Consider the following 21,526-nt stretch of genomic DNA (forward strand, 5'->3'; position numbering starts at 1 on the left):
GTGTGAAGCAAAGGTTTTTGAGTTTCAAGTCCAAAGCCACCTACAACATCTCCTTGTTTTCTTCCTACCCACCTAGGCCAAACCCATTTCTCACAAATGGAAAAACAGCTAAATAAAAAAAGAGAAAAAAAAAAGAAATAGGAAAATCACCTTGTGTTTTCTTTCTTTCTTTCCCTTTTGTTGAGCAACCACTTTCTCTCTTTCTATCTCTAAAACCCTTTTTCTTTTTTCTCTCTAGATTTGGTTAATCATAAGGTTAATTGGTGAAGGTTAAGAGGTTCGGCCCATGGATCTACCATTCGCACCCCTCGCCACCTTTAATTCCGCGTGAAGGGGATCCTTGCGGTTCGGTTTCGGATCAAAGCGGCGCCGTTCCGTCAGTGGCGCGTGTGTATAAATAAGCTGAGAGAAGATAGAGAAAGAGATAGAGAGAGAGAGAGAGAAATGAAAATCCCGTGTTGTTCGGTTTGCCAAACGCGGTACAACGAGGAGGAGAGAGTTCCGCTTCTGCTCCAATGCGGCCACGGATTCTGCAGAGACTGTCTCTCTAGAATGTTCGCGGCGTCTTTGGACGCCACGCTGGCGTGTCCGAGGTGCCGACACGTGTCCACCGTGGGGAACTCCGTGCAGGCGCTGCGGAAGAACTACGCGGTGCTCGCGCTGCTGCACTCCAACACTGCCGCCGCCAACGGCGGCGGGGGAGGAGGGGGAGGGGGGAATTTCGACTGCGACTACACCGACGACGAGGAGGAGGAGGACGGAGGAAGGGAGGAGGACGAGGACGACGAGAAGCGGCGGAGGAACAGCCGGGAGTCGCAGGCGTCGAGCTCGGGCGGGTGCGAGCCGGTGATCGAGGTCGGCGGCGGCGCGCACCAGGAACTGAAGTTGGTGCGGCGGATTGGGGAGGGGAGGAGGGCGGGAGTGGAGATGTGGATGGCGGTGATCGGCGGGGGCGGTGGAGGGGAGGGAGGGAGGCGGTGCCGGCACAGCGTGGCGGTGAAGAAGGTGGCGGTGGTGGAGGGGATGGATTTGGATTGGGTTCAGGGAAAGTTGGAGGATTTGCGTAGGGCTTCGATGTGGTGTAGGAATGTGTGCACTTTCCATGGGACAATGAGGGTGGAGGACAGTTTGTGCCTCGTGATGGATAAGTGCTATGGATCGGTTCAGTCAGTGATGCAGCGCAATGAGGGGAGGCTCACTTTGGAACAAGTGCTAAGGTTTTGGTTTTTATTTTTTTATTTGTGTTCTCTTTGTTTATTCTTCTGGTTAATCTTGTTGCCAGAAGTTTGATTAGTTTGGTTTGTTTGATGAGTAACCATGGTTTTAAATTGCGGTTGTGTGATTATTGTGGTTTTAAGTTGAAGTTGCAGCTATAGTTGGGTTGTTTGTTCAATTTGTGGCTGCAGCTTCAAGTGATGTGGTCTGCGTTTTGAAACACTATCAGTATTGTCACAGTTTCAATGATAACATTGATAAGCAGGAATCATTTTGGTTCAAATTTGGGGATAATGTGTTAATATCTTAGTAGGCTGGACTAAATTATATGCATTCTTATTGTCCTCATCTTTTCGGTTAAAATTTGGAGAAAATGAGATGTTATTATGTCCCTGCCAGTCGTTGACTAATCAGTGTTTGGAGGGAGACGCTATCTATGTGTTTTTCTTGGCTGCCTGTGCACTTTTGTGTTTATTAAGCAACCAGAGAAATAGTTGAATAATATGTTTATGAAATTGTTTCAGAAAGAATTGGTCAGGCTGATTTAGACCTTTGATTTTTTTTGCTTAATATGGACTGGGTAGTGTTAAAATCATTTTACTGGAGTGAATATTACCATATTGCATTTCAATTTCCCTTGGCACTACGATTAAAATGACATTACAATTTTCCAAATGTAGATACGGGGCTGACATTGCCCGAGGGGTTGTTGAGCTTCATGCTGCTGGCGTTGTTTGCATGAATTTAAAACCATCCAATCTTCTTCTTGACGCAAATGGTCACGCTGTGGTTTCTGATTATGGACTTGCTACAATTCTGAAGAAGCCTTCCTGTTGGAAGGCACGACCAGAGTGTGATTCCGCAAAGATCCATTCCTGTATGGAATGTATAATGCTCAGCCCACATTATACGGCACCGGAGGCTTGGGAACCTGTGAAGAAATCGTTAAATTTGTTTTGGGATGATGGAATAGGTATATCTTCGGAATCAGATGCCTGGAGTTTTGGTTGTACATTGGTGGAGATGTGCACGGGTTCCATTCCGTACGTGGAGCAACTCATTCTTTAATCAACTTTATTTCTTCTGTTCTTCCTTCTTTTTCAAAATTTCTTAGTGCAAAATCTATATGCAGTTGGGCAGGTTTAAGTGCAGAGGAAATTTATCGAGCTGTTGTTAAAGCTAAGAAACTACCTCCACAGTATGCTAGTGTGGTTGGAGGTGGAATCCCAAGGGAATTGTGGAAGATGATTGGAGAGTGCTTGCAATTCAAGCCATCTAAAAGGCCTACTTTTAGTGCAATGCTGGCAATATTTCTCCGTCATTTGCAGGAAATACCACGCAGCCCTCCTGCAAGCCCTGATAAGTAAGTCTGTTAAGCTATTATAACCATGATTGCATCTTTTTGTGTTGGTTTTGACAGATTGGGAAGTTAAGGCTAGTTATGATTTTTAGTTTGGAAATGTGAGCTTCATTGAAATGAGCCAAATGGAAAGTTTTCATTGATGTTCGACTAGCAGCATTGTCTTATTCAATGTTTATACATTTGTGTGAATACAGTGGCTTAGATAATAAGGGCTCTGTATCAACTGTGATGGAGCCTTCACCAGTACCTGAATTGGAAGTTCCTCAGGAAAACCCTAACCAACTTCATCGACTTGTGTCTGAAGGAGATACTCCAGGTGTTAGGTTAGTTGATGTCACAGCACTTCTTGTCTGAGCTAATTTATCTTTAAGCTTTATCATTTAATTCATTTGCTATGTATTCCTTGCACAGAGATCTTCTTGCAAAGGCTGGATTAGAAAATGGCAGCAACTACCTATCTTCATTATTGGAAGCTCAAAATGCCGATGGACAAACAGCTCTCCACTTAGCTTGTAGACGGGGCAGTGCAGAACTTGTCGAGACAATTTTGGAGTATAGAGAAGCAAATGTTGATGTATTGGACAAAGATGGAGATCCTCCTCTTGTTTTTGCATTAGCAGCTGGGTCCCCAGAATGTGTTCGCAGCCTTATCAAAAGAAATGCTAATGTGCAGTCAAGATTGAGAGATGGTTTTGGTCCATCTGTAGCTCACGTTTGTGCCTATCATGGCCAGCCAGATTGTATGCGAGTATGTTTTACATAAATTGTACTTAGATGTTTCTTCTTCTTCCTTAGAACTATATTCATCTAGATTTTTGGTGGAGTAATAACAGGAATTACTATTAGCTGGAGCTGATCCTAATGCAGTGGATGATGAAGGTGAATCTGTTCTGCATAGAGCAATTTCCAAGAAGTACACAGACTGTGCACTTGTAATATTGGAGAATGGAGGATGTAAATCAATGGCCATCGTGAATTCAAAGAACTTGACGTGAGTAATGACATATTTCTTTACAATTAGATTGTTTTCCTAGTTTGTCAATCAGTATATATAGGTATGATATTCTGATCTTAATTAACCATTGTGAAATGAAGCCGCAGTTTATTTATTATTATTTATTACACAGAGAAAATAAACAATTTTGCTGAAGTTGTCATTTTGTTATCATTTTTAATTTTACATTTATTGTTGTCTTCATGACCTGTTCACACCTTAACTTGGGGTATCACTTTCATGTTTAAAGATGCAGCTCAGCTGTTGAGCAGCTTTGAAGTATGATTTACTGTATTATTATTTTTTCTTATTCTTAGACACTTATATAGTTGTAAACATTTAAGGATAGGAATAGGAAAATGGCATTTGTTGTATGTCTATTATACGTCTAATCTGCATCTTTAGTTCAATAGCGATTTGAAGCTGACTAAGTGAAGCTTGCTTGTTACGTAAAATGCTGTTGGATTTTGTGAATGTGTTTTTTGGATTTTACTTGGGCTTTTATGCATGCATTTTGGATTTGACATTGCATCTTTGGATGATAGCTTTTTCCTTTCACTTTACAGTACAATTTTTTTAAACTATCATTAATTGCCAATGGACCATTATGGGAAAACCAAAAATGAGAGAAAGTGAGTCATTCCTGTTTTGAGCTTGAACCTGATAGTATAAATATCTCAGCCTGTTGAGTTGCTATGAAGTATGAATTACTGTATTATTATTTTTTCTTATTCTTTGACACTTCTATAGTTGTAAACATTTTAAGGATGGGAACAGGATATGGCAATTTTTGCACGTCTATTCTATATCTAATCTGCATCTTTAGTTCAATTAATGATTTGAAGCTGACTGAGTGAAGCTTGCTTGTTACGTAACATGCTGTTGGATTTTATGCATGTGTTTTTGGATTTTACTTGTGCTTTTATGAATGCATTGTTGGATTTTATATTGTATCTTTGGATGATAGCTTTTTCCTTTCACTTTACAGTACACCATTTCTAAACTATCATTAATTGCCCATGGGCCATTATGGGAAAACCAAAATTCAGAGAAAGTGAGTCATTCCTGTTTTGAGCATGAACCTGATAGTATAAATACTTCATAGCAGCTCAGCCTGTTGAGTTGCTATGAAGAATGAATTACTGTATTATTATTTTTTCTTATTCTTAGACACTTCTATAGTTGTAAACTTTAAGGATGGAAACATGATATGGCAATTTTTGTACATCTATTCTACGTCTAATCTAAATCTTTAGTTCAATTAATGATTTGAAGCTTGCTTGTACGAAAAATGATGTTGGATTTTATGCATGTGTTTTTGGATTTCACTTGGGCTTTTATGCATGCATTGTTGGATTTTATATTGCATCTTTGGATGATAGCTTTTTCCTTTTACTTTAAAGTACAATATTTCTGAACTATCATTAATTTCCAATGGACCATTATGGGAAAATCAAAATTGAGAGAAAGTGAATCATTCCTGTTTTTGAGCTTGAACCTGATAGTATAAATATGTCATAGCAACTCAGCCTGTTGTGTTACTATGAAGTATGAATGACTGTATTATTTGTTTTTTATTCTTAGGAACTTCTATAGTTGTAAACATTTTAGAGGGGAACAGGATAATGACATTTTTTGTATGTCTTTTCTACGTTTAATCTGCATCTTTAGTTCAATTTATGCTTTGAAGCCGACCGTGTGAAGCTTGCTTGTTGGATTTATGCATGTTTTTTTGGATTTTACATGGGCTCTTATGCATGCATTGTTGGAGTTAACATTTCATCTTTGGATGATAGCTTTTTTCCTTTCACTTTACAGTACAATATTTCTAAACTATCATTAATTTCTAATGGACCATTATGGGAAAACCAGAAGTGAGAGAAAGTGAGTCATTCCTGTTTGGAGCTTGAACCTGATAGTATAAATACTGCCTGTATTGGTTCATTATGTAAAAATGCTTTATACTCTAGTTAACTTCCTAGCGCTGCATAGTTAGTTACTGTGAGCTGTTTCTGTTAAGAATTGCAACAGACCATTGTACAAAAAATCCTGACCCTTTAGAGATTCAGAAATTTAACAACTAACTTTTCAGTTTTCTCTCAAATCATCTCTCAGAATTTTCTAGAACCAATTCTTGGTCCTGATTTGAGTTGTAAAGGAAGTTCATGAAAAGTTTTCGTTTTTGAGTGATAGTTTCTATTCCTTAATCCTTACAATGGTTACTGGGAAATTCCTTGCAAAATCTGCTAAAAAATCAATATTATATATAATCAAGTAAAATACCACTGGATTCAGTACTGTTTTTCTTGCAAAGGACCAATTTAACTTTATCTGATGATAACGACACTCAGAATTTGAGAATCACATTGCTTAATTTCTCATCATATTTTCTTGGAATTTCAGATTTAAAATTTAGGTTGGGTCTGTTCTAAAGTTATAATAGTAGAAAGGAAAATTCTTTTAATGTCTCATCTTCTAGATAATTGAACCCCACATATTGTTAACTGTATCATTTATGTTAAATTGATATTTTGTCTCACATGCATATATGATACTCAATTAATCAAACAGTCCTACTCTGGTGTTGCAGACCACTGCACTTGTGTGTGGCAACATGGAATGTTGCTGTTGTGAAGAGATGGGCGAAAGTTGCAACTTCTGATGAGATTGCTGAAGCAATTGACATACCAAGTCCTATTGGCACTGCATTGTGCATGGCAGCTGCTTCTAAGAAAGATCATGAGAATGGTATCTAAAACTTCATTGCTTGATAATGATTTCAAAATTTGACTATTTTTTCAACTTGTTTATTTTATTTAGTGCATCTAGAAATGCTTCAATGATGGATATTATCAATTTCAAAGGGTTTAGATAGAAAGCAAGGAGTGTTGAAATTATGGGTTTAGGCATAGAGGAAGAGTGGAAAAAAAGAATTTAACACATGTATGGCAATGTATTAATGTTATTAAAACCTAGAGCACCAACCCTTATTAACACTAATTATGATCCTAACTATTTAGGGAAACAAATCATGATTTATGATCATAACTAATTGGGGAAACAAATCATGATGGTAATTTAAAATATGATAAAATACTTTCATATATTCTAACCAAGAGAATCACAACTGTAGGAAGATAAGGCCTAACAGATCCGAGAAAACTTTAAGTAGATATATCGGTCTGTTTTACATTAGCTGTGGAAGACCTAAAAGATCTGAAATAACTTAGAAAAAAAAATCGAAAAAGTTTGTAAAATATTAGCAAACCTGCCCCCATCTTCAGTGACAAAGGGACACAACCTTAAAGTAGCCACTGGCTAAGCCTCAAAGGGACACGACAAAGATATTCTATTCCACAAGAAGTCCAGAAGGTGAGGGACTGATGCATGCATTCTACTCCAATGATCAATACACCAAAGAACTTCATAAACTGCTAATGCCACATAATTTATACTTATTATTCACAAAGTCTTGATCAGCAGAAATTATTCCAGAGCAAAGGTCAGGACCAATGCTCTCCAATAAACCCTAGACTATTATTCCGTGCAATGTTGTTAAATAATCATTATAGTTCAACCTTAAGGCTATAATGTGGTGTCTTTTGTCCCCTCTGCCATTGGTAATTTGTGAAGAGAGGCCTGCTACGGGAACATCATAGGTCACAAACACAATGGTGTGTTTATATTGTGGAATTTTGGCCATTTGGCATTTATCACCTTGATTCCCTATAGTGCAATTGTTTTATTGAACGTGAACTACAACATCAGATGCCGCAGCTATGTGAGGCCGAACTAGTACAAAACGCCATCTCTATACATTGTCCAATAGAAATTAAGCTTGTTTTGATTTTGACCCATATTGCTACCCAAAATCATATCTTCTTATTTTTAAAACTGCCTACACTGTTCTGCTAAATTGCATGATTTTCCGAAGATTGGATAGTTTTCAACAGCCCTGTTGATCGGATGTTGGAGTCATTATTTAAGTAGCTATCTTGAGTAGATATCCAAATCTTTACCTTCCGCACACTCATTTTCATTGAAGAGTTCCAACAGACATAAAGTGTTTATTTAGAGTATTATAATAATATGTTGTGAAATCTATCAATCTGCTAATCAATGATCACCAAAAGGGTTTGTTTCCTAATTTCATTTGGTATCTTTATTTAATTAGGGGATAGATAGGAGTCTTGTTGTATTTGTGAGATTTGGTCTTTAGTTGTAGTATCACTAATGTGCTTTCTCTAACTCTGCATAAACCAATGTTAATTCTTTGTATGTCCACATTATATCAAATCATTATCATTTTATATAAAAAATAAATAAAAACCTATAAAAGTTCAATTTTTTTTTTTCTAATTTAAAAGGTGTAGTAGCCATGGCAGTAACGGTGAAGACAATGACGAAAAAGGAGAGATGAGTAAATAAAAAAGATAAGATGCGTTTTGGTGTGTCTACCTGACTCAAATGACTCTTAAAATAAATCTAAAACCTGACCCAGACCCAAATTTAGAATACCCTAGAATCCAACTCATGCCCCAGCCCAAACATTAAAATATGTCAGCCCCCTAAATATCCAAAATGGTTGTCTTTTCTCAAATACTGAGCAAAAACTGCTATCATTGACTTGTCCTGTCTCCTCCAGTGTTTTCTTCTGGTGATCAGCCAGCGATGTGACTCGAGATGGTTATCTTGGGTGTCTACCCTTCTCCATCACCCTCAGTCTTGCAATTTCTCACGGTTTCTCTGGCTCAGCCTTGTACTTGTCCCACAGCCTCTCTTTCTGACTAAACCAGCCTATGCCTTTTTTTTTCCCAACCTCTGACTTTTTTGAAAATACCTCTTCCCTTTAAATCTATCTGTGCAATTAAATATACACACATGCATGTTCTCTGTATTTCTCCCATTGGCTGGATTACCAGTTGCCATATTTATATGGTGGATCTTTGGCTGGCTGCCATGGACTGCCATCTGCCACTGACAACAACACCTCGTCAAATTAATTCTTCAAATTTTGGAGTTAATACATGGGTATTTTTAATATCATTTATGCTATTTGTTCTCTTTATTGACATAGTTGAATTCTCTGATCTTGTTTGTTCGTGCCAAATATAGAGGGCAGAGAACTGGTGCAGATACTGCTTGCAGCCGGAGCTGATCCATCTGCTCAAGATTCACAAAATGGGAGGACAGCGTTGCATACAGCTGCTATGACTAATGATGTGGACTTGGTTAAGGTAAGCCAATGAGCTTCTTGATTAAAAAGATTGAGCCTCTTGGTTAAAATGATTTAGTGTCCATAACTATATATTTTGGTGCTAAAATATGCACATTTTGTACTTCATGTTAATATGTTTTGGGTGTTTTGAGTAGGCTATTCTGGCTGCTGGGGTTGATGTGAACATTCGCAATGTGCACAACAGTATACCTCTTCACTTGGCCTTAGCTAGGGGTGCAAAGGCATGTGTTGGACTGCTTCTAGCTGCTGGAGCGAATTATAATTTGCAGGTTTTCATTCTAGTTCTCATTTTTCTGTTTGATCACGTATATAAACTAGGTATTATTATACTTGTATTGTATGTTAGCTTTTTTTGTAAGATGAGGAGAATGAAAGCTCACCATTTTAACATAGCTCTTGTCCAGAAGAAAAGTCTACGTTAAAAGTTGGTATCACCTTTCTATATTGTTATGGATGCTGTAGAAATTTCAATAGCTGGCAGCACATTGAATATGTTATTTTGCCTTGTGATTTTCTTCTCCGCCCTGATTTCTCATACAGTTTATAAAACTTTCTATTTTCTACTTTATCACATGATATATAATTTGCTGAGTTCAGTATGTGATGTAGCCATTCTTTATTATTGAATAATACAAGCTTAATGATAGTTGATACCTGTAAAGACAGCTGAGAGGCTAACAAATCTAAGGAACATGATTCCTATTAAAATTCAATATATTAAGTACACTGGAGAAGACATAATGTAATTGACTTTTATTCTTGGGCATGTACACTGGATTTTGTGATGAACCATAGTGTGTGTGTGCGACTTATGTTTAGCTTATATCAAAAGCACTAATTATTGGCTTTAATTTTGTTTACTTAGCAGAAATAATTGGAAGTTGTCATGTTCCCTGTATTTTGGAAGGAAGCTTTGCCATTATGTCATTGTCATTTAATGCTCTTATATAACTGTGTCAGGATGACGATGGTGACAATGCTTTCCATATAGCAGCTGAGACAGCAAAAATGATTCGTGAAAATATGAACTGGCTTATTATTATGCTAACGAACCCTGATGCTGACATTGAAGTCAGAAACCACAGGTAAAGGCACTCCATAAACTTGTAATCATTATTTTCTTGAACATGGTAAAAACTTATCTAAAATGTTACTGTCATAACTTTAAAACTACATCTACCTGTTTCATGTTAGTCCTATTTAATCGATTATCCCATGACTGATGGGGTTATGTTTTTATGACAGCGGCAAGACGCCACGTGACATTTTGGAGGCTCTCCCCCGAGAATGGTTATCTGAAGATCTGGTGGAAGCACTTGCAAATAGGGGAGTTCATTTGTCTCCTACATCGTGAGTGAAAGACATTACTATATGCTAGCTTTTTGTTTATGATATTTATTGTCTTCCCATATGTGAGTAATATGTTTAAAAATTTGTTTATTGATGACTACATAGATTTGAAGTGGGAGACTGGGTGAAGTTTAAAAAATCTGTCACAACTCCAACACATGGATGGCAAGGTGCTAATATACACAGTGTTGGTTTTGTGCAAAGGGTCCCTGACAAAGATAATCTCATTGTTTCATTTTGTTCTGGAGAGGTCCATCTTCTGGTAAATGAAGTTATAAAAGTCATTCCATTGGACAGGGGACAACATGTGCAACTGAAAGAAGATGTAAAAGAGCCTAGGTATAATTTTACATAACTGTGTCACTTTCTTTTCTTCCTTTTTTGTATGCAAGGGCTTCGTTACATTTTATGTCTGTTAGATACATTTGGTATATGGGTTTGGGCCCAGTCCTATGTAATGCTTTATATGTATATATGGTCCTTAGCTGTGCTAATTGGAAATACAAGAGGATTATTATATCACATAAATGTATACTGTTTCTCTCTTCATGGTATCTAGAGCCTAATCCTCTGTATGGTGTCTTCTCGGTAAACCCACTGTTAGTTGGGGGGGATCATGCTACTTGTGAAATCTTACCCTTTGGTGGATTTATCATACCGTTTTATTTATTATCTATTCAAGGTTTTTGTTTAAAAGAAAGTATACAACAAAGGAAATGATAGTGTAGAAAACCTTGTGCATGGCATGATTGCAATCCATGATGATTTTGCATTAGTGTTTAATATCTATCACTGTTTGTCTATTTTAGATTTGGTTGGCGTGGGCAGTCACGGGACAGCATTGGGACAGTATTATGTGTTGACGATGATGGAATCCTCCGTGTTGGGTTTCCTGGAGCATCGAGAGGATGGAAAGCTGACCCAGCAGAGATGGAACGTGTTGAAGAATTCAAGGTTGGAGACTGGGTTCGCATTCGTCCAACTCTTACATCTGCAAAGCATGGACTAGGATCTGTGACTCCAGGAAGCATTGGCATTGTATATTGTATACGTCCAGACAGTAGTCTGTTAATAGAACTGAGTTATCTTCCAAATCCATGGCATTGTGAGCCAGAGGAGGTGGAGCATGTTGCTCCTTTTACGGTAAGAAAAATGCAGATAGCTTTCATTTCTATGGTGTTTATTTCTCCTGTCTTCATTATATGAATTTATTAACAAATTTATTTTACAGATTGGTGATCGGGTATGCGTGAAACGATCTGTTGCAGAACCTAGATATGCTTGGGGTGGTGAGACACATCATAGTGTTGGAAGAATAAGTGAGATCGAGAATGATGGTCTCTTAATAATAGAAATACCAAATCGACCCATACCATGGCAAGCTGATCCATCGGATATGGAGAAGGTGGAAGATTTCAAGGTAATCCTTTCTGTTGAAGTTGATTAAAAAAATACTTTTTGTTTGTTCTTTCTATACATTTAATGTGAGATGTCTTATTGGGTAGTCCTATTTAATTATCCATTTGGCCAAAGCAGGTTGGAGATTGGGTAAGAGTGAAAGCTTCAGTGTCTTCCCCAAAATATGGATGGGAAGATATTACAAGGAATAGTATTGGTGTAATTCATGGATTGGAGGAGGATGGCGATATGGGTGTTGCTTTTTGCTTCAGAAGTAAGCCTTTTTCTTGCTCAGTCACTGATGTGGAGAAAGTTCCTCCGTTTGAGGTGGGACAAGAAATTCATCTGATGGCATCAGTTACTCAGCCGCGTCTTGGGTGGTCAAATGAATCAGCAGCTACTGTTGGAAAAGTAGTGAGAATTGACATGGATGGTGCTCTCAACGTAAGTTTAATTTGTATTTTCTAGATATTATGCATGATTCTACAACTTCAATGACTTTAAGCTAACTATAACATCTGAAGTGTCTTCCATAACTATATTGCTACACCGGACCTAATACTGTTTTCGGTTACACTGTCAAGTAGTGATAGTGTTAGTTAGATAAGTAAAGTTTATAATGCTGTATAAATATGCATAGAAAGTAGCCTTCATCTGGGGGGAATTTTGCTGTCCTTATGGCAGAAATTAAAGTTTACAGCAAAGCTTTGAACAAGCCCAGTTGTAACATGAAATTTCTATCTTTTCTATCAGTATCTGTATGGCTGGTTTGAACTTTAGAAGTGATGCCAACAAATTTGAGTAATGGGTTACAATTATTACAATATTATAATATTAAATCAGTTAGTAACTATTAATTGTCCAAGTTTATCCACCTAGTAGGGTGCACTGGGTATAAGAATTTGCCCGTCATCATGGCAGTAGTTTCTGCAAAAATGGTGAGATGGTGTATGACAAATAACAAGTGTGCAAATGTCATTTTAAGAAAACCACCTTATATTGAGCTTTGCTCGAGTCCCTGCCTAAATTATGAGAAAATTAGACAAATATTGACCAATGACTAAGGAATTAAACAAACTAAATATAAAATATTTAGTCAACACTGGTATTAGTGATTTCATCCTGAGAATATGTGTATATATATATATATATATATATATATATATATATATATATATATATATATATATATATATATATATATATATAGAGCTGATTTACTGGTTTCTCTGTAGGTGAGGGTCACTGGTAGGCAGAGCCTGTGGAAAGTTTCTCCTGGAGATGCAGAGCGGCTTCCAGGATTTGAAGTTGGGGATTGGGTTCGCTCAAAACCAAGCCTGGGAACCAGACCAAGCTATGACTGGAATAGTGTTGGGAGAGAAAGTTTAGCTGTTGTGCATAGTATACAGGATTCTGGATACTTGGAGTTGGCTTGCTGTTTTCGCAAAGGGAAGTGGATCACTCATTTTACAGATGTTGAAAGGGTTCCTAGCTTTAAAGTTGGGCAGTATGTTAGGTTCCGAATTGGTTTGGTTGAACCAAGATGGGGCTGGAGAGGAGCTCAGCCTGAATCTCAAGGGGTTATAACCAGTATTCATGCCGATGGAGAAGTCAGGGTCGCATTTTTTGGTCTTCCAGGACTGTGGAGAGGAGATCCTTCAGACCTTGAGATTGAACAGATGTGTGAAGTTGGAGAGTGGGTGAGGCTGACAGACAATGCAAATGATTGGAAATCAATTGGGCCAGGTAGTGTTGGTGTGGTTCAAGGAATAGGCTATGAAGGAGATGAATTGGACAGAAGCATTTTTGTTGGATTTTGTGGGGAGCAAGAAAAGTGGGTAGGACCTAGTTCACATCTTGAAAGATTTGACAAACTCTTTGTTGGGCAGAAGGTGAGAGTGAAACAAGATGTGAAGCAACCAAGATTTGGATGGTCAGGGCATACCCATGCTAGTCTTGGGACCATACAGGCTATTGATGCTGATGGAAAGCTTCGAATATACACTCCAGCAGGATCCAGAACATGGATGTTGGACCCATCAGAAGTGGAGGTGGTAGAAGAGAAGGAGCTGTGTATTGGTGAGTGGGTAAGGGTTAAAGCATCGGTTTCAACCCCAACACACCATTGGGGGGAAGTGAGCCATTCAAGCATTGGAGTTGTGCATCGAATGGAAGATGAGGATCTTTGGGTGGCTTTCTGTTTTACAGAGAGGCTATGGCTTTGTAAGGCATGGGAAATGGAACGGGTTAGGGCATTTAAAGTGGGTGACAAGGTAAGGATCAGAGATGGACTGGTGAACCCTCGTTGGGGTTGGGGAATGGAGACCCATGCGAGCAAGGGAGAGGTTGTAGGGGTAGATGCAAATGGAAAACTAAGAATAAAATTCCGGTGGAGGGAAGGGAGGCCTTGGATAGGAGATCCTGCTGATCTTGCCCTTGATGAGGAGGACTGATAAGATAATGGTATTTTAGGAAAATATCAAAGGTTGGTTGTACCATAACTAAATATATTCTGATTCAGCTCTTTAGCCTATGTTTTTCTGGGCTGAGCTTGTGGAAAGTGGAAAGCTTTTATGCGGTCTGAACCATAACTCCTTTCTGCACATATATTGATGTTAATAAATAGAGTGAAAGAATTGAAGGTGTGGAGTGGAGATAGGGAAAATTTGGTTGGTTGTTGACCCCAGTATAAAGCCAGTAAGTTTGTAGTCCCAGATTTTGAGGTGTATATCATATCATCATCATCAATCATATGTATGTTTATTGCATATTGTACAAATTGTACTCAAACACTCAACTTAATGCATTTTTTTGACTCACCATTATGCAGTTGCATAATTCTTAAATATAATTCATTCCATTATACATCTTATGTACTGTTTCTTATGGTTATGCTTGTGTTCTCACCATTTTTGCCTCACTTCAATCTCTGCTCCAATTCTCTTGTAAATGGACATGCCATCTCTTACCTCCTGCACACAAGTTAGTTTTTACTTCCTGCACCCTTATAATTACTGTCTACGCCCCATAATTACTATAAGCAGTCCATATATTTTAAAATGATCATTCTACCCTTCATATGTTATATTTCAATGATGACTTCTGGATTATCCATTTTGTTGGAATAAGTTTATCAGAATTTTTTTGGAAGAACAATTTTGTTTTAAGAAAGAAAATAAAAACAACTTTATAAATTTTGTACGGAGCTGCAGCGAATAAGCATTGACCCGTTGCAAGGTCATGTGGTATTCCACATCTCCTCAAGCAAAGAAAATTTTGATTACGTAAGCATGTACAATTCAATTCATCTACTTTTCTTTCATAGTGTCCTCTAATTATAAATTCTAGAATGAAGTTTTGCAAAAGTTGTTTTAATTCATAATATAATTTTCATTCAGTTACTGTGAAAATAGTTCTTATTTTGACATTTTTTTTAATGTTATGATGGAGACTGGTTGGGGTTGCCAGTGTGAACCTAGTTCATAACTCTTTCTCTATTCTGATACCTTATGTCGTTGTTTTTACAAAACAAAAGGATTAACTTATTTGAATGTCAAATAGTTTCAACGAAAATAGTTTTAAAAACAAGAAAACAATATCTCTTGTCTACATCAGTGGCAACTTGTAATCATATATTTGAATTCCTACTTCCAACCCCTCGTATATAAATAATAACTCATCTTTCTTACGATGGCCACCAGAGAAACAAGTTCCATGGTCCAAGTCATGGTTGCAAGAGGTGAGATGGCAATCCATCTTCGAATAAAAGCAAAATTAAGATGTTTGCAATGCCTGAGAATTTTAGAATCCAGAGTCCTCCTTTTTCCTCCTCAACCTTTCACTTCATCATACCAGCATCAACAATACCTCACAATATAAGTATTGTGGTTGGGGATCCATTGTCAAACCCTTCATTCTTTTAAAACACTTCCCCAAAATTTCACCATCAAACATTTCTTCTCCTTTCGAATAAAAGGTGTTCAAATTTACTTTCTAGAATAGTTTTGAAAAACAAAAGCCAAAAAGACAACCAACCACACCCCACATATGTCATCCTGATAGGAAATATCTCAAACAAATGTCCCTAATTTTTGCATCATTGCTCCCCTAGTGCAGTCTTGATCCTCCATTGCACTCCTCATGCCATTTACAGAAGCATTGCAGGGCATCCCTCATCCATGCATGCCGGCAGCTTCCCAGCGCCTCAGATACAGCTAACCAACTCCTTTTTCTGGTGCTTTGCTCCGGCCATGACTCAAGTTCCTCCTTCACAAACAACGCAAACATTGCTGCTTTACATAAACCTTCTGGACTGCATTCATCTTGGAGGGTCTTACTCCTGAATTCATAGTACCCAAGAAAATCCTGACACCAGTAGCCACGATATCAATCATCAATTTGCAATAATCCATCTAAATACTACAAAATACAAAATATAAACACCCAGCAGACTTATTTTCAATTAAATCAGAAGACTAGGGGATTCAAGGAACAGTAAGTTAGGAATGAGAGGTTTCAGATCCCGCCAAACTCATCATATATTTTTGCTCAAAACTGAAAGAGGAGTAGCATATGAGATTCAATGATATGATAATATTTTCATTATTGTTTTAGGTACAAATTTTGCTAACTTATTTCCTAATTCTTACTCCTTACATGTAAATGTGACCTCAACTTGTTTCACAGAGATGCAGCAAATTACGCAAATTATTTTTCTTTTTGCAACCTTTTTTTGTCATCATCTGCTAGTGATGAGTGAAGAGAAAGATGAAAAATACTCAATATGGAGGAAAAGGTAGGAATATTTGGTGGGGCTGAGTGAAGAAGCTGGCTCTTCCTTAGAAAAGGGTTTCTATAATTTCTGTTATTTGTTTGGATTGTTTTCTATTGTTCATCTCTTAGAAGGTTTTTATAACTTGGATATATTTCTAATTCGGTTATCACTATTACTTTTGTTTTACCATTTCTATTCCGGTTCCTATCAGAACATTAATTAATTCATATATGTAGAGAAGCCTTGCACCATTAAGTCTCCTCGAACTCCAGCTTCTTCAATAGCTTCTCTTACAGCAGCCTCCTCAACAGTTTCATCATTCTCCCAACCTCCCTTCAATAGCAAAGCAAAATCACATTAATCAGAAAACGAGATCTCAACTAAGGAGCCATTCGAAAAAGAATTTACAGCTTATGTGAATGACATTAATTTAGAGAAACAGATCCTTGCTATAAATTTGCATGAAATTTATTAAGCACTAAAATCATCATTAAAGCGCATATTAAGCAAATGAATAAAACTGTCTCATCAATATGTTCATTATATGTTGTTACAACAGATTATACTAGTGTCTTGAATTATTCAAATGCCTAAAGATTGCCCTTTAAAGTGTGTGCAATATAAGGTACCTAAATTATGTTTTGGTTAAATTAGGATGACAGAAACTTCAGAACCTTATTCAGTTTGTAATCTTCTTTCAGATAAGTGGAGGAAAATTCATTTGTTTCTGTTTTGTATTAAAAAAAATCTATCCAAAAAAGCCAAATTACTAATTTTCAATTAGTGATTAATGAGTCATCATCATCCCCATTGGACATGTACGGTTTTTTTTTATAAGTATGTTGAAAAAGAGAACAGGATCCTTCCATCAACTTATCCTTTTAAAACAAGTACCTAGTGAAAAATCACAGGATAAAGCTACAGGCACGTCAAGGTTCTCCTAAAGATAGGCCAGATACCCAAGGTTCAAGCAGGGTGGGACCCCTCTTGAGAACATGCAAACTGGTTATAACAGCTACATGTATGCACCAGGTGACCTAAAACCTTTCATGCGCATAACAAAAACTGTCTATATTGCATGTTAAATATGTGAAATAGCAAGCCCCAAGGCTATGAACTTTCTTTCTTTCTTTCTTCCAAGAAGCCATTATGATTATATCAAAGGCACAAAAACAACCAATGAAAATTTCCATGTACCAAAAGAGCATGAATGATTGAAAGGAAACAAACTACATCTGTTTTTGTTTATATAGTTTTAATGAGAATCTTTACATCACCATTGCTGTTGACACAATAAACCATATGGATTGGCATCCTCTTGTGCTGCAAGACCATCCTGTTAGAGGGATAGACACAAATTTCATTGTATGGAGACCCACCATGATAGGTTATTGGGTCCACTAGTAAAGGGAAAAAACCACTTGTGTCTGTATTTTTCTGACAGGATCCTGTTAGTTTATGAACAAGGATCCAATCCAAATTTATTGTACCTTTCATCCCAAATAAGTTTGAAATCTTTTGTGTGAGAACTGTAAAACTACATGAACATGAAATTGATGCAAAAGAAAAGCCAGGATGAGTGCTGTAGCATCCTTAGCAACGAAAGGCTTTTTGTTTCAGATAGTTAATCAATGCATCAGAAAATTCTTGGTGAATATTATAGAAACTATAAGTGTAAGTTGCAAGTGCAGGGCACTTAATAATAACTCAATAAAAAATTACAAACGTAAGTATATCTCATTCCAAAATCATACCTTTGGAAACAAAAGACCTGGTCCACCAGTTGAATTAATCATAAGCACTTCAATAATCTTTGCAGAAGAATCCCCACAGTCATCACCATCCCTATATCTAAATGGCACACACCTGCAATACAATTATCATCTACAGATCAGTTCAAACAAGAAACATATCCATATTCTTTTCTTTTGGCTACAAATCTTCGAGTCGATTTTAGTTGGATTGAATAATATTTTCTTAATGTAAGAAATTATCTTCCATCACAAATATTAACGGTATATACAACAATATAATGCAACAAACTAAAACTACTACTTACAGTCTGATTTCAAAATCATCCACATTCATTAAAATCTGATAAGTCGTGTTTTCCAGGTCATTTACTATTCACTCTCCATAAAATTCTGAAGTCTTAGAAAAGAAGTCTTAAAAGCACAAACTCCTACACACAAGCCAAGATGAAGATTATAAACTACATTCAAGTCACTAGAGTGCCTTTGCAGAGGGATGAAAAGACCATTTAGCTGAGGAAAATAATAAACAAGCACTAGTAAAAGATGCCAAGGCATCAAAGAATCTTAACAAAAAGGCAGATGTTTGCAGCATGCCACTGTCAATTTCTATAATTCAAAATTCAAGTCCCAATAGACACGGAAGCCAATGCACCAACACATACCATTTCATACAAGACACTACTCTATCGTTTAACTAAAACAATACATTTTCATATCACAGCCACAGAGCACAAAAATATCTGAAATCCATATCTTTCATCACCGGCAACTAGTTTCCTGTGACCTTAAAGCTTGAGACCAAACAATGGTAATTAAGTCAAAATAGGACCTACGACAATAATTGTTCCCTTATGCAAACCCATAAATATGCAAATTAAAAATTCCAATTTCGATAGTAAATTTTTTAATAAAAAAAGAACTCAAAATGCTCATCAAGAAACAACCAATGACATCACGTGAAACAGTCAGAAGTCCAGAACCACCCCCAAGGAAAAAACAGAACCTTGGCTCAACACATTGGTTTCACAAAAAGCCCCTACAGAATCCTAAGTTCATGAAATATAACCAACAAGACCAAAACTTATTATTTCAAAACTTGGGACCAAACTAAATATAACCCATCTTTGATTTTAGCCACCACTTCTAAAATCATAAATTCCGTATCTATACTTCTTAAATACTCAAAATCTAGTCCTCAAATCCAGAAGTCAGGATCAAATCTTATAATTTCAAAAACCGGAACTAAAATTAAATGTGGCATTTTGCCAGCAGCACACTGTTTACTCTTTTCTGGGACACTTTCTTCTGTGTTAAAACGCTAACCAGCATCCACATATCCTCTCAAGGAATTATCAAAGTGAAAAAAAAAAACATACTATCAGCATGCAAGAAACTATTTTTTAAAAGTGGAAACACAAGCTGGGATTTTGTCCACATTTATGTAAAGTAATAATAAAGTAAAAAATCAGGTACTACAATAAAATAACAATTATCATGAAAAATAAAAGTTAACAAAATAACAAAGATATAATTATACACTAAAAACCGTTATTAAAATTGATACCCTATATCCTATTCATACATTAGTATAGGATAGTATAGATGCACCTACACTATTTCTAATTTCTAACAAAAAAAATTCTTTATAATACACTCTAGCCAACAATCAACAAGACCCTTTTCTACCAATGAAAATCTATCAAAAAAAAAAAACACAAAACTAAAAAAAAATATTTGTCAGGATGTAAAAAACATATTTTTTTTGTGATTTTTAATAATTTCAAACACCCCACACACCAAGTGCGTTCAAAATAGTGTGATATGTGTAAGAAATAAGTAAACCATGTTAATTTCAGGTTTGTAATGTAGGTGTGGAACAAACCACATTTTCATCAATATTAAGTAGAAAAAAAAAAGGAAGAAGAAAATGACGAACCCGGCGATTAGGCGATACCCATGTTCGTATCGCTGCTGATGCCGACCCGTTCGGGCCACCAATTCAGCCATCATAACAACTCAACAACAACTCTTTCTCTCTCTCTCTCTCTCTGGATTTGAATCACAAAACGAAAGAACGATCACAGTTCCCCATTGCAGAATCCCAATGCAGTCGCCAGCACCAGATTCCCACCCAACGCCATTGTCGTTCTGAGAGTGAGAAAGAGAAAGAGAAAATGAGTGAGTAGAAAATCACGAAAAAGAGAGCGTTGTGATGTGTGTTGTTTGGAGAGAGAAACGGAAGAAAGAACATGAACCGATTGTAACGGATCGGATCGGAACTGTCCACGCCACGTGGATCCTCGTGAGCGTCTGGGTCACACTTGACACTGTCGTTAACGTCTCTCTGCTTCGTGGACCACTCTGTCTCGCTGCATCCGCCTGTTAGATATTGACACGTGGAAGACAAGGGTTTTGAAGGGTTCGATGTGGGGAGGGCAGCACCTCGCTGGTTGGGGCGAAGCAGGGAATTGCGTTGGGGCTTTGATTGATTTGGTGGGATCACGGAATATCATGATTTTGTGGGACCCTCCTCTTCATTTGCTTAGCTTCATTCCTAATTTTTTTTGGCTTTTGCTTGTGCATCCCCTTGTTTCCTAAACGCACCCCATAAGTTTTAAAATACACTTTTATCCCTTGCCATTTATTTCAATTCAAGTCTTTGGTGATTTTGCACAAAACAATGAAATAGAAGAATGAGAGGAAACATTCGTATGAAAGCTGAAAATCTATTATTTTATTGATAAAAAAGAGTAAAGTTGCTTGATACATGGGGTGCAGAGACAAAAAAAACTACCTGGGCTCTGAGTAAAAACAGATTACATATAGGCCCAACAGAAAATAAAATAATATTTAATACTTTATCAGTCTTCCTCAAGCTGGGAGTGTATGTTTCTGATTCCCAACTTGAAAAACAAAGTGTTGAACTGGGTTGTAGGAAGAGGTTTAGTGAAGAAATCAACAACTTAAAGAGAGGATAATATTGGAAGAAGTTTAAGAAGTTCGGGATTGAGTTTCTCCCTCACCACGTGACAGTCGATTTCGATACGCTTTGTCCTTTCGTGGAACACTTGGTTGGTAGTAATCTGAATTGCAGCTTGATTGTCACACTAAAGCAAAACTGGTTGCAGATGTGAAGATCAACTAGCATGTATATGATACACTAGATCACACAGGTAGTGGCAGCTAGGGCGTGATACTCGACTTCAAATGAACTTCTTGATATTGTTTGTTGTTTGGTTCTCCCAAATAAACAGAAAAACCAGTTATAGATTTTTTAGTTTCAGAACAAGTTGTCCAATCAGAATTACTATAGGCTTTTAATTGAATGGAAGTTTGACTATAAAAGAATATACATGTTCCAAGAGCATTCTTGATGATGCTCATTTGTGGGTTTGGAGACAAACTGGATGAGGTGATTTACCGAGAAAGCTATATCAGG

The 21,526-nt window shown here is 37.1% G+C and overlaps 2 protein-coding genes across 4 annotated transcripts; one reads left to right on the forward strand and one right to left on the reverse strand.

The window, feature by feature from the left end:
* The first annotated feature begins 153 nt into the window (after positions 1 to 153).
* On the forward strand, positions 154 to 14,424 carry KEG (protein kinase KEG). Its single transcript, XM_068642967.2, has 16 exons — positions 154 to 1,217; positions 1,896 to 2,258; positions 2,348 to 2,578; positions 2,773 to 2,901; positions 2,990 to 3,326; positions 3,412 to 3,569; positions 6,163 to 6,320; positions 8,688 to 8,809; positions 8,946 to 9,080; positions 9,772 to 9,896; positions 10,057 to 10,161; positions 10,267 to 10,500; positions 10,971 to 11,304; positions 11,393 to 11,581; positions 11,698 to 12,003; positions 12,795 to 14,424. Exons 1-16 carry the CDS (start codon positions 445 to 447, stop codon positions 14,010 to 14,012), a joined length of 4,917 nt encoding a protein of 1,638 aa, XP_068499068.1. The 5' UTR covers positions 154 to 444; the 3' UTR covers positions 14,013 to 14,424.
* Positions 14,425 to 15,170: 746 nt separating this feature from the next.
* On the reverse strand, positions 15,171 to 20,377 carry LOC137834782 (nudix hydrolase 16, mitochondrial). Of its 3 annotated transcripts, none has more exons than XM_068642968.2 (4): positions 20,024 to 20,377; positions 18,088 to 18,199; positions 16,583 to 16,666; positions 15,171 to 15,924 (listed from the first exon to the last, which is right to left on the reverse strand). In XM_068642968.2, the coding sequence occupies exons 1-4, from the start codon at positions 20,095 to 20,097 to the stop codon at positions 15,667 to 15,669; spliced, it is 528 nt and encodes a 175-aa protein (XP_068499069.1). In that variant the 5' UTR covers positions 20,098 to 20,377; the 3' UTR covers positions 15,171 to 15,666. The 3 variants fall into 3 exon arrangements, with proteins under 3 accessions (XP_068499069.1, XP_068499070.1, XP_090158717.1); XM_068642969.2 differs by lacking the exon at positions 20,024 to 20,377 and adding an exon at positions 18,393 to 18,524; XM_090302591.1 differs by having other exon boundaries at positions 15,498 to 15,924; positions 16,521 to 16,666; positions 20,024 to 20,308.
* Between the last annotated feature and the right edge of the window lie 1,149 nt (positions 20,378 to 21,526).

Source organism: Phaseolus vulgaris, chromosome 5 (assembly GCF_051622355.1).
Source record: "Phaseolus vulgaris cultivar YP4 chromosome 5, ASM5162235v1, whole genome shotgun sequence".
Lineage (NCBI taxonomy): Eukaryota > Viridiplantae > Streptophyta > Magnoliopsida > Fabales > Fabaceae > Phaseolus > Phaseolus vulgaris.